This window comes from Pteronotus mesoamericanus, unplaced genomic scaffold, assembly GCF_021234165.1.
Source record: "Pteronotus mesoamericanus isolate MK-2021 breed Mesoamerican mustached bat unplaced genomic scaffold, CSHL_Meso_final scaffold_651, whole genome shotgun sequence".
Lineage (NCBI taxonomy): Eukaryota > Metazoa > Chordata > Mammalia > Chiroptera > Mormoopidae > Pteronotus > Pteronotus mesoamericanus.
In genome coordinates, this window is record NW_026555325.1 from 13,014,578 (window position 1) to 13,028,788 (window position 14,211).

General features: G+C 34.4%; 1 protein-coding gene across 3 annotated transcripts in view; it reads left to right on the forward strand.

Moving 5' to 3' along the window:
* Window positions 1-13,112, forward strand: part of EPC2 (enhancer of polycomb homolog 2) — a 113,117-nt gene extending 100,005 nt beyond the window's left edge. For 2 of the 3 annotated variants that reach the window (XM_054562454.1, XM_054562455.1), the window contains 4 exons: window positions 6,372-6,508; window positions 8,218-8,377; window positions 9,677-10,010; window positions 10,986-13,112. In XM_054562454.1, the coding sequence (XP_054418429.1) occupies window positions 6,372-6,508; window positions 8,218-8,377; window positions 9,677-10,010; window positions 10,986-11,058 (704 nt within the window). In that variant the 3' untranslated portion in view covers window positions 11,059-13,112. The remainder of the gene's footprint in view (window positions 1-6,371; window positions 6,509-8,217; window positions 8,378-9,676; window positions 10,011-10,985) is intronic. The other variant, XR_008528212.1, reaches the window with a different exon arrangement.
* Window positions 13,113-14,211: the final 1,099 nt, after the last annotated feature.

The following is a 14,211-nucleotide window of genomic DNA, read 5'->3' on the forward strand; positions in this document are numbered from 1 at the left end:
TTCTGACACATTGTTCAAATTATTAAACTGCACGAGAATTCCTATCCTAAAAATGACTCAAAATAATTTTTGCCAAAAACGAAGTTTGAAAACACATCCGTATAGGCATTTCTAATAGGAGTTTCAACTCTACCAGTGTATACCAAACCAAAAAAATGATTTTATTCTGTTCCTTCTCAGCTTGAACACACAGCCTTTCTACAATACATTCCCAAACAACCTTAGAACTATTTGACTTAAACTCTTTTCCAGAAAATGTGTATTTGTTGTATATGTTATTATATCATTAATACTCTAAATGTATTGATCCAGAATAAAATTTAATGTAACTTAAATAACTTCATAATCAGCTCTAGGATTTTATGACACTACTATACATTAGCATAAAATAAGCATTTGAAATATTATAATAATAAAATGTGCATCTCTCAAGGAGCTGAAATCACAAATGTTAAAAAAAACCATAACATCATAGGCACAAGTGGTGGTGGTGGTGGTGGTGTTTTTTGTTTTTTTTTTTTTTTTGCTTTTCCCCTACCATCAGAAAAAATAATAGTTTTTTTGGTGTATGTAATTTTTTTCTGTCTTATGTTTTTTAGTTCTCTCAACATTGTACCATTTACTTCTTTATTTGAAAAATTTCAAGGCTTAAGCAACAACTAAGCTATATTAAAATCAATGTTTTTTAATTAAGTTTTTCAAATATATAATTATTTGTTACTGAAGTAAAGGATTTTACTTGAAGTTTTTCTTCTGCTAAAGGTCATCCTCTAGTCATTGAATACACAAGAGGGGGTTTTGTATTTAAATTTCTTTTGTTTCATAATATTAGGCATAGGTATATAAATGCATAAAGAAACTAGTCTCTTAACAGCATTTTTATAAATAATCAAAAAGCTGTGACAATTTTAATATTCATTTGTACCAGCTATATTCATTACACAGTTTTCTCAATTCCGGTTAGATCATTTTAAGTGGATTCACCTACAGTTCAATAAATATTTATAGAAATTCTTTCGTCTGCCTAAAGCAAAGGATGTAGGAGTTTTTAGAAAGTTGTATTTTTATATGTGGTGGACATATACAAAAGGATTGAATCCTCCTATATTTGTTGTTTTTTTTAAATCTATGTGACTTCTAACACTTTTGCCTTCTGCTTATTCTTAGTTGCCTTGGTCTTGAGAGCATGAGTGTCTTTTAAAATGAGGACCAAGACTGACCCGAGCCCTGACCTTTACCTGGCAGAGTATCACTGAACTAGACAAATTTTAAGTACTGGATTTTCTGTTTCACAGCTAGGAAAGCCAGCAAATAAAAGATTTAATCATAAATAGAAATATAATACGTTTGACAGTTATTTGTATCATGGATTCCTTAGTTCTCATTTAAAAAAGGAACTTGAGAGCTAGTAGCAAAAAAATTTCTTTTATGATATTAATAACCCAGTTAATGTTTTCAAGTAATAATCCCTGTGTCCTAAGTGTATTCTAATTCTTATTTTTTTATATCAAACATAAAGGACTTAAAACAAAAAGCAAATTGAAGTGTGTCCTAAATATTAGAAGAACCAAAACTAAAGACTTCATCTTAAAGCAAAGAGATGTGTCTTGTTAACTCTTAAGTGAAATAAGGATCTTTTCTCCATTGAAAAATTATTTTCAAAGAATAGAATCAAGACAGAGAAAGGAAAGATAGATTGTGCTGAACATGGGACGTGAATAACCAAGGACTGTTAACATAATTATTTTAGGATCTCTTATATGCAAAGCACTATATTAAGTGTTTAAAAGTTGCAGAGTTTTACAAGACAGTAATCCTTACATTCAAGGATCTTACACTACATGGCAAATATTATGTTCTTTCTATAAATAGATGTTAAAGTTTTCAGGCATTTGAAAGTACAGTATTATTTAACTGTTCTTTTTTGAGATGTTCTTAAATTCAAACCTCAAGAAAATATATTTCATATCTAAAAGAAGCTTTGCTTGTTTAGATTTGAAGGACTGGATTAATTTACACTTAATTATGGTTTTGACAAATGCATGGTCACAAATCAACTTTTTTTCCTCATTTGTTTTAGTATACTGAATAGTAGATACCAGCAGCCTTTTTCACCAGCTTCAAATATCTTACTATTACCAATTTGTAAGATACCAACATTTTGGACAGTTTTACAGGAGAAATTCCTGATTTTTAATTTTTTCAGTTTCTCATCTCTTTCTTAAAGTGACATAAAATGTTTGTTTGCAAGTATGAAAGTTTAAAGATAGGTAGAACAACTAGCTGCAGAACTCATGATTTATTATTTGAGTTAAGGTCACTTCCAAAGGTGAGATGGATTCAGACTTCATGGATTAAAAGATTGTAGTTCGATACAGGAAATACTACTGAAATTTCTGTTGTAACTCTTCAGCTTAAATGTCAGAAGTTTAAGTGACTCTTGAGTTAGTTTTCTTTATCATTACACCTTGTTTCTTGTTCTCCATCCCCCTCACCCTCTCCCCCTCACCTCTCTTCCCATCTCCAGCCTCCCCACCCCCTAGTTTTGCAGTTTGTTAGTTTGCCTTCAGCTATGAAAATGACATTACAGGATGTGTATAGTCCTGGACAGGTTATATCAACTTTTGAGGATTAGAAGAAGGTTTATTCTCAGGGTAGCTCCAGTGGTGTATATGAACTTTCACCCAGAAGGTTTAAAATAGGAACTCCCTCCGCCCTCCCCCAATGCAGACCCCAGATCTGTCTTTACAAAAATTGCATGTAGTCAGCATTCTTTCAGTAAAGCACGTATTAAAACTTGTAAGACCTACCTGCTTGATGAAGAAAAGCTGGATAATATATTCATGTTGATTTTTAGATAACTTTTACTACCACATTAGGTGTTCTTCATTAAACTGTGAAAACTTGGTCTAAACTAGTGTTAAAATTCATGGCTTCCCAATCATATATCATCTTAGCCACTTTGAGAAATACTGCACTAGAGCTAAGATTATTTTACAAAGGCAGGCAGAAGCACACAATTGTATTGTGAGGTCATCCAGGGGATTTAGAATATGTTTCTATTAGATTTTTCTTTTTAGTTTATCAGTGAAACAACAATACAAAGTTAACAAGTACTTGTAGATTTTACATATACTCAAGAATACCTCTGTGGGCCCAAGTTTGAAAAAAAAACCCAGTAATCTAGGGTTTTAGAATTATTATATCAGTGTATAATCTAGTGACAATACCTGGAATATGTTTCTGCTGAGTTACTATCAGGAGGAAAAGGTGATGAGTGGTCAGCCTAGCAGACCACCATATAGGAACCACATGCCTGACAGGTGATAGATGAAATAAGAAATGAAATAAGGAAAGGAAATAGAACCTTTGAAAACAATGAACATTCCAAGCATTGTGACTAGTATCCTAAGAAGTAGTACCTGGATTCATCTGAGGATTAAAGGAAACTGATAAATCAAAGATAGGTAATGAGCCATGTATAAAGAAGGTATAACCTGGAAGTTTAGGGTCTTTAGTGAAGAACAGAGTGTTGGTTATATACACAAAATAGTTAGAAATGTTAGTATATTACTAATGTATAGAATGACATATTTACATATAAGGGAAAATTCTGCCATATGTACACAGTCTGTTAAAAATAACACACCTTTTTTATTAAAAAATCATAAGCCTGCCCTGGCTGGTATGGCTTAGTGGATTGAGTGCCAGCCTGCAAACCAAAATGTTGCTGGTTTGATTCCCAGTCAGGACACATGCCTGGGTTGCAGGCCAGGTCAGAGGCAACCATGCAATGATGTTTTTCTCCCTCTCTTTCTCCTTCCCTTCCCCTCTGTCTAAAATAAATAAATAAAATCTTTAAAAAAAAAAACATAAGCCTGTTATCCTGTAGCATGGCAATAACACACTGATGCACACCATATGATGTTTTAAGTGAAATGTTAAAATTAAAACTATAAATTATTATACTCATATTATTCAGGTTAACCACAAAATATTCATATTTGTAGTTATTTTTTAAATGATAGGACTTGGAGGGTAGAGGGTAGGGTAGATTTTTGACCAGCATGAATTTCACTTTTAAGCTAGCAATTTAAGAGCAACTAGTAGAAAGAACATGGGTTGGTCCTAAGCAATAGAAGCAAAAAGGGTTTCTTTCGTACATTCCCATTTCCCCTTTGTGCCACTACCACCCACCCAAAGCTGGCCCCTATCCTGCATCTCATTATTAAACAGATTTCTTCATGTTGTTGACTATGACTTTCTTCTGATGTATTTTAATGCTTACCTCTGTGGGCCCAAATTTTAAAAAAACATAACATAATGCTGGATTTGAGGGAGTAGACTATGCTAACAGGCTCCAAGTATATATATTTTTTTATTTATATATCCCTTATTCACATAGGACTTAAACAGATTTGAGGGAGGGGTAATTTTTCTTTCCTGCCTTTGTATCTAATAAACTATTTTTCATCTTTCCCAAGGTTTTCAAACAGCTGGAAATTCATGAATACTTCACATTTTCGTTTGATTTTGAAGATTGTAAATTTAGAATTAAAATTATTTTTTTCATTTAAAATAGAACACTTGCAGTGAATTTAACATGTGCAAAGAAAGACATTTGATTTTGTTGGTAATTCAGTAAGATAATTAATGTGTACTTCAAAAATACAGGTAATATTAAAATTTTAAAGTGAGCACGATCATAGCCCTGGGTTTTTTAATCTTCTAAAAATAAAATTGCTATCTATGTAAGAACTGTTTCCCCCTCATTGTCTAATTTTAATAATTTAAATTGTTGTGGAACAGAAATGAAGGCATATCTAAAGCTTTGTCCGTCTCTGATGCCTAACTTCCTTTTCATAGAAAGTAGACTATATTATGCATGACTTGTTATATCTAATTTACCATCAAAATTTTTTTTTAATTTCTTGCCCTGACTGGTATGGCTCAGTGGATAGGGTGTTGTCCCACAAGCGGAAATGTCGCTGGTTGATTCCCATTCAGGGCACAGGCCGGGATTGCGGGCCAGGTCCCCAGTGGGGGATGTGCAAGAGCCAACAGATCAGTGTTTCTCTTGCACATTGATATACCCTCACTTTCTCCCTCCCTTCTCTCTCTAAAAATAAATTTTTAAAAATCTTCAAAGTTTTTTTTTTAATTTCCAATTGGTTGTCCTACTAAACAGACTACTGTGGAGGCTCATTATAACAGTAAGCTAGGTTAAGGGTATATCTGTTAACTCCTTTAGGTCATATTGATTAGATTTCTCGATGGCATTTAAAGTTTGATTCATATTTACTTCCCAACTACCCTATAGGATTTATAGCATGGGCCCCCTTCTTAATTTATTTTTCCCTGTAGACACTCTTAACTGTTGCTGCAGCGGTCTGAATCACAGTAGATAGGAAATACTTGTTGACTGAGTGAAATAGTTGGGAGAGAGGAAAGCAGTAAAGAAAAATAGAGCAAAATAACTCTAGTAGTACATGTATTCTGATGTGATTTAATATTTCTTGACTAATAATATACTAACTTCTATAGAAATAGCTTTGTGTCCTCTAAATATTTTATCAGTGGTCTACTTAAATATGAAAGTGTGTTTACATTTCTTTGAGAAAAATTTTCCTATTACAACTTTTTCTTAGCTAATCTTTTCAACAAACATTTTAGATGTTTGCTTTTATTTGAAATTACTAACTTTTAACATAGTTGGTTATAGCATAATCAGTTACTTCCAGGGATATATTGTATCTTTAATTTTCTAAACACCTCTCTGATATATAGCCCATAGTTTTATAGATAGGACTTATTTCAGGCATGTAATCTATTAGCTTGAACTATGGTTTATGGTTATGTTAGATGAACATCTTTGTTTTGCACTCTGATTTGTAATCAGAAAAAAGGTATTTCCACTTGAATGCCGTAGATGAAAGCCAGCAGTCAGGATCATTTACACCTTGCAGATGGTCCTGTTTTCTTATTAAAGCTATAACTTAGTCTTATTATTATTTGCACTAATAAATCTAAGTATTTCTCATTATACAATTACTACAGTTATCGTAGTGTAGAGAATTAGAGTGATTGCAGAGATACAGAGTATGAATAACTGGTAGAATGCTCATATTCGAACTGTGTTATAAAGTAAAATCCACATATAGGAACTTTTTATTAGCATAAGATCATGGATATTAGCATAGCCACTTCCTGAAAGAGTTGTCATTTTTATTGGGTTCTTTGCTGATGATGTATATTGTGCATTGTAACTCCTTTTCATATTAATTGTGGAAGAATTTTATGCTGTATTTTCACTCGTGTTGTTAAGAATACTTTAAGACATACTTATTTCTGACGCTAATGTCCTTTATCAGTAACAGGGGGTATCACAGAAGAACAGTTTCAGACACATCAACAGCAGTTAGTTCAAATGCAAAGGCAGCAGCTTGCTCAGCTTCAGCAGAAACAGCAATCTCAGCATTCCTCCCAACAGACACATCCAAAAGCACAGGTAAACCTGTCTTTTAATCATGCTTATTTCTCTTCCTTTCTCTCATAATTATGTAGTTCTGTTCAATTTTAATCACATCAGAGAAGATAATCTTGATACTGCCACTCTTGATTTTGGAAATCAAAAGTCTTTTTAGTTCATTTATATCATTTTAAGTAACTAGTTTATATTTTGTGAGAGGAGCACTAGAGCCAAATATGATGCTTTTAATTTAGGAAAAAATGATTTGAATGATTATTGAGAATTTGTAAAAGTAATTGTATAATCTTAGAACCATTATCCCCCACCCCGGCCAATGTGGCTGAGTTGGTGGGAGCATTGCCCCATGGACTGACGGGTTGTGAGTTTGATTCCAGATCAGGGCACATGCCTAGGTTGCAGGTTTGGTTCCCAGTTCCAGGCGCCTTCAAGGGTCACCTGATCAGTGTTTTTTTCTCACATTGATGTTTCTCTCCCTCTCGTTCTCCCTCCCTACCATTCTCTCTAAAATCAATAAGCATGCCCTTGGATGAGGATTTTAAAAAAAGAAGAACCATTATCCTCCACCCCTGCTGTTCCCCCCAAATTTTTTTTCAAGGATTTAACTTTCCTAACCCCTAGTTCCATGTGCTTGTGCCCAGACTGAAACGTAATTCTCTTGAATTGTTCAGTAACTCTAAACATAGCCTGTTGTCTCCATGAATTACATTTCCCTGAAGAAAAAAATGCCACCAGATGAGGTTTTCCATAAGCACCATTAAATGAAAACACTATGGATAAGAATAAAAATACTTTATAAAACTGTAATTAGAGGAGAAAGCTTTCAGCGCCTTCAGATGAGCCCTGTAGGGGTCATTTTGGACTTCTTTCCTCCAGAACTGTATGAGAATAAATTTCTGTGTTGAGCCTCTAAAAACAAAACTGTAATTGAGAAGTTTATTTCAAATTTGAGCCTTCTGAAAAAAAAATAAACCTAGTGTTTTAAGTCTTAAATTTTGTTGTTTCATAATTCTAAAAATAATTCTAAGATAATAACTGAGATCAACTCAATTTTGTTGTATCTCAGACTAGCATTTTCCATAGGAGTTCAGCTTATCCTCCAGGGTCAGCACACTGACCTTGGAGACCCCGAGTCCAGCAGTGTGAAAATCTCAGTGACCCTAGGACCCTCCAACACTCCCGTGACATCCGGGTGCATTTGGGATTGGCCCATATTCTAGAACTGTTGGCTGTCAGTAATAGCTACCGATTTTATATAGAAACAAGAGTAAATGCCATTAAACTTGCCTTTTTATTTGTTTTTTTCTGAGTTTCTTGGGTAACCAACCTAAAGTATTTACAGCCTACTGCAAGATTAGGCCAAGGCATGTTTTTTACATTGTGGCAAAAATGACTGTTAGGCATCTGCGATTTTTATTTTGCTCATAGTATCAAGATTGTCAAGTATTTCTAAAGGCATTCATTAACACTTATTGGGAAAAATTATACTGCATTAAAGGTTTGGGTTTTTAACCCTCGAGTTCTTTCTTAGAAATGCTTGCTTCCCAGTTTTTAGTCAACTTCCCTGCTTCGTATGCCAAAAAATAGTCTGTGGAGTAGTAGATCTCTTCATCTAAACACTTCTAACTATTCCATATGAAAAAGGCAACAGCCTCTTGGGTTTGCCCATTTCTTCCTATGTTCATGGAATCACATCTAAAAACTTGAGTTTAATTTTGTTCATTTTGTAGGGCTCAAGCACCTCTGACTGTATGTCTAAAACACTTGACTCAGCCAGCGCCCACTTTGCTGCATCTGCAGTGGTTAGTGCGCCTGTTCCAAGCCGCAGTGAGGTAGCCAAGGAACAGAACACTGGCCACAACAACATAAACGGTGTTGTCCAGCCTTCAGGTAAGCCTGTGGCTTTGTGTGTTATTAACTAGCTCGAAGTTGTAACTCACTGATTGGAGGTATGGTTTTTGTTTTTTAAATCCAAGGGGGAAATGTACAAAAAGTCAGTCTTCAGAATTTCTGAGAACAGTCAGTGGTGAAATAGCTGGATATGTTCTAGAATTCACATAGAACCTGCTTTCTCTTTCCTTCCATACCCACTGGATGTGTGACTCTCCAGCCTAGTTTTATCCACATCTTAGGAAATGCATTAAGCTAATCACTAGCCATCACCATTGAATTATCCATTCATTGATAAAAAGGCAAAATATAATGAAGGATGGTCAGTAAGTTTTAAATCAGCGTTACCTCTCCAGTTTTACATACTCATAGGCCTGCTTTCTCTGACTCCATCTCTTCAAGTACAGCATTGCTGTGAAACACTGTCTGCTCCTTACTACTCCAAGTGGTCCTGAAAGACCTGCCGCTCCTGACATTCTTCAACTCCTGCTTAGACCTTAGGATTTTCCACTTGCTTTTACATGTATCCACGATCCTGATTGCCCCTCCTTACTGCTGTTCTTACATGTGTAAATTCTAATAGAAATCCAGCTATGATTTTCACCTGCCCTCAACCTCCAGAATGGACCTCTCTGTCCTGTTTTAGAGTTTCCAAATGTGGAGGCAGCAGAATACTTTGCAAAGTCCTTTTATGTAGACCAGTAGAGAGAGAGTGTCTTTGTCTATGGGGTTGTAATAGGTGAGTATGTTGTACTTCCTGATCAGAAGCCATCTTTGGAGAGGCTGTTACATGGAAAGTTAATTTGGCATTTAATTAGAATACAGATGTTTGCATTTATTTTTTATATTAATTAAACATGAAAGTTTATTAAGTACTTCCCAAATGCTGTACACTGTTAAGCATGCATTTTCAGCATGTACACCTTTTAGGTGCTTGCTTTTCTTCCCTTTATTTTTGTTGATGCTATTATAGATGTCCCTATCTTTTCCTGCTTTGCCCACCTCCACCCAGCCCTTGCCCCCACCCCCCTTCCCTCTGGCCATCACCAGACTGTTGTCTGTGTCTGTGGGGACACGTATGTGTTCTTTGGCTAATCCCTTCACCGTCTTTCATCCAGTGAAAAGGCCCCCCCCCCCCCGACAGCTGTCAGTCTGTTCCATGTGTCTGTGCCTATGTTTCTGTTTTGTTCATCACTTTATTTTGTTCATTAGATTCCATATATAAGTGAGATCATACGGTATTTTGTAAGAGTTTAATTAATGTCTCATAACATGAATTGATCTTTTTTTCTCCTTCAGGAACCTCTAAAACATTATACTCCACCAATATGGCTTTATCATCCAGCCCAGGGATTTCAGCTGTACAACTTGTAAGGACAGTTGGCCACACCACTACAAACCACTTAATCCCAGCATTGTGCACAAGCAGTCCTCCAACACTTCCCATGAACAATTCTTGCCTGACAAATGCAGTGCACCTCAATAACGTCAGTGTTGTTTCTCCAGTCAATGTGCATATCAACACACGGACTTCAGCCCCATCGCCAACAGCCTTAAAACTTGCCACAGTTGCTGCCAGTATGGACAGAGTGCCAAAGGTTACTCCTAGCAGTGCCATCAGCAGCATAGCAAGGTGTGTGTGTGTGTGTGTGTGTGTGTGTTTCACACACCATTCTGTCTCTTTCGCTGGCTATTCTGTGGGAGGAAAAAGGCTTTTTTTTATTCACTGCTCAAGTAATAGATACCTGTTGATTGGCTCGCTTTTCAACCGATGTTGAATATCTGCTTAGTGTGAAGCGCTGTGACTTGGATTATTTGTTTGAGGTCACGAGTAAAGTGTTTAAATGCCAACCAGAATTGTAAAAACACTAGGAGAAAACTACATCAAATTGGGAACCATCAAGCTAAATATATCAAATAGTCTACTTTAGAAGATTAAGTTATTCTCTCATTACTTTTTTGTAGTTTAAAGAGTCGGTATGATTAGAGTTGTTATTATTAACGTCCATGTCAAAGCTTTAATTTTCTAGTCAAAATTTTTGTTTTCTTCAATATTAAGCACCAAGGGAAAGTAAATTATTCTATGTTTGTATTAAGATTAGAATATTCTAGGATAAACTAAATCTAAGATAATGTGCTTCTGAATAGTTTTTACATTTCTTTCTATGAGACTAACATGAGAACAGTGAATCAGAAAAATACTGACTTGCATGGTTTAACAGCCTCATGACCTTAAACCTATAAAATTCAGCTATAGTTGAAAGTAATTTAAATAGTATTGTACCGCTAATGATCCTTCTTTTTGAGCATCATAAGCTCCATGTATTGTAAAAACTTTGGATTGTCCTATGTTATATATTGCATAAGTAATTTATCACTGGCTTACACTGGAATATTATGTTAAATTATTCTCTTCCCTAAATAAATAGTTATAATCAAGTAATTAGGGATTAATAGGATTTCTTAGCTGAAGGAAGCTTTTTCTCATTCCTATATAGAAATTATAAAAATGGGAAATGTTCTTAGGAAGTACATGTTTATAGTACATAAAAATGTTATCTGTAAATAGAGAGTGTTAATGTTTATTTTACTCTTTGCCTTATTATAGAGAGAACCATGAACCAGAAAGATTGGGTTTAAATGGAATAGCAGAGACAACAGTAGCTATGGAAGTGACATAACCTAAAACATGTGGCTTTGACCTGTGCTGATGGTGTGCAAGTCATTCATATTCCAGCTGAATGCAAAAGGCGACACTCTGTGGATCACAGAGGCTAACAGTGGACCTAAATGGACTACAGTATATCGGATGTGTAATCGATATATGATGTATATTTTGTAAAATTGGGAAAATCACTACCTTGTAAAATAGTTTATTTGTATCATCAATATTATTTCTGTTACTTGAATAGTAGATATTCATCATCATGCTTTTGCACTTGAATTTGCAACTGAATGGATTTAAAAAAATAATTCTTTAATGGGATCATGAGCATGAAATGGGATCCTGCATCACTTGTTTTAACTATTTATTTTGCCATGTTTACATTTTGTATCTTGTAAAAATAAATCCAACTTTGTGTCTAAAAAGTTAAAGATTCATAGCTAGGAAATGAAATTCTTGTAATTTTTTTCTAAAGGAACTGTAAAGTTTTCACTTGGTTCATTTTGTTTCACAATTTGACTAGATGGACTTTTTGGTAAATACTTTAGTGGCATTTCACTGTCAAATATGAAGTTCAAGGCAAAATAGTATTTTCTATTACTGTGCAGGGGAAAGGGATGGATCGATACATGCAAATTTAATGTAGTAACTCACTTTTCCATATATTTTGAATGTATATTTCTATTTATAATACCAGTTTATAAAAAATAATTACACAGAAAAAATGGACTAGGAAAAATTATGCATCTAGCACATTTAAACTGTGCAGATATGAAAATTTTTCAAGGATTACATTTTATCTGAAGACTGCATATTTTAACTGGCTTTAAAACTGTAACACACCACATAAAGGATATTTTACCAGGTATGTATTGCATTATATCATTGCAATAATTATTGGAAGTCTAGATATCGAGCCATCCCAGGTGTTGGGAGGGGGGGAGGGTTGTGACAAGATTGTCTTTTCAATTTTGGAGAGTTTTCCTGTGGCTACAAGGCAAGTAACGGGTTGGAAAAAGTCTGACTGTAAGCGTTGGACACCTTCATAGTGTAGTGTTTTAGTGACTTTTTTTATACGGTTCTTGTAAATTAGATACGTGTAGTGGTGTTGCAGAATGTTTGTTTATGCACTAGTTCAGACAACTTTCCCTGTTACTTGTTCTTGATAAGTGAAAACTGCAGGGAAATAAAAAATACATATCAAAACATGGACATGCTGCATATGTGTTTATTTCACAATGTGCACACAATATAAGTAAAAATTTAAGGGAGATGATAGCACTTAATAGCACTTTTCATTTTCACAGTGCTTGCCAAGCATTAATTAAAAGAATTATAAGAAGCTCATCTGTGGGCACTATTGGGTTTCAGATAATCCAATATAAACTACCTTTGATATGAAAAGTTCTTGAAATATTTTACAGAATGTAAGTAATTTGCAGTATAACAGTCATTGAAATCTCATAAATGAGCCTCATTTTATAAATAGAAGTTTAGAGTAGAATTATATTGCAAGGGCGTTTTGTCAAGTAAGTACTGGGAAATGTAAATATTTTTAATGAATATGATTAAAACCATTTCAAACTTACATAATTTTATACTTTACATTTTTTATATCTGCAGTTCTAAAAGTTGTAAATTGATGTGTCAGTTGAACTAATGGGCCAAGATTTCTGCTGAGAGTGATTTTTATTCAGATCCTAAATGTGTGAAGCGATTTATGGGCAAACCAGAGAAAAAAAATAAATTTAATTTCTTCATTGGTTGTGACCTGATAGGATCCATGCTCATTTCTGCCATACTACCTCTGGAGTTACTCATTGCTGATGATATAAAGGAAATAATTTTGATTTGATATGTATTACGACTGTGTTCATTCTGCTCATAGTTGGGTGTATCTCTCTGCTATTAAGAACTTAACTTTAGTGCCAATTTTGGAGAAAGCTTTTTTTTTCCATTTTACTGAAGCAAAGCATGAAGTGAATTTGCCTTATGTGATATACATGTTAAAAATAATTTTAAGCAAAACAAAAGAATTATTCATTTGTACAGTTCCTGGAAATGTGACAAATCCAGAATTTATCAGACTGATAACCAATTTATTTGTTCCTTTGAAGTAAAATAGAAAAAATAAGCCTTCCTTATTTTGGTGGTTTTAACTGTTTCATAGATGGCATTTCAGTTACTTGCACACACATTTTTCGAGTGCTTTTCAAAAACTTACATGACAGATACTTATTTTCAGCATATTACATCAAAGAACAGTTCATTTTTGTGCGGGCCCTCCCCTGGACAATATCACTATCTCTCTTGGTTTTCTGAGGAAACTAGTGTTAGTACGTGTAGTTCAGTTAAGCTCCTAGAATCCTTAGAGAATGGTTTTTCATGGACTGAGTAGTAGGTTTGTTTTAAAGAGGTAACTTTCATGTGCTTGGGATACCTTGTAACTCAGTATAGATAAAAATACTTATAAACTAGTCAGCCTTCCTAGAGAGAGTGAGTATACTGCCTTTCCTAGTAATTGAAGATCATCATGACCAGCTATTATGATGATAGCTCTTAGTATATCTCACGATGTGTTGCACATATTTCTTTTGCAAAAGACCAAGGGAAAAATAAAACTATCTGGAGGGCACATAATAAAAAATATATATACACCATACACACAATCTTTTTAAAAAATAGGGAATACAGTATTTTCAACTATGTTTAGTTTTTTATCACCAAAGTTGATTTTTTGGAGGGGAGGGTAGTAAGAGGACTAACATTTTAGAAACTTCCCCCTATCATAATACTGCTATGTTTGAGTATAATGCTTATATTTTGAGCAAATTTTATTCATCAGTGATACACTTTTGACTGAAATGTTTTATGTCCCTTAACTGACTTGACAAATGTCAGAAGGTTAAGGATATCTCAAGCAATTGTGACTTTTATCCTGTAAGACAAAAGATGTTTTGATCATTAACCACAACATAATAGCTAGTGTCAGAGCATGAAGAGTTCTCTCCTAGTGACTTTTTCATTTAGTTAAGAACAGTTGTGTGAAGTACTATTCTTTTTCTTACTTTACACATCAGGGAAATGAAGTTCAGAGAAGTTAAAGAGCTTGCCCTATGTCACATAGCCGGTCAGTAATGTGGAGACAGCAATTAAACTTAGGTACTCA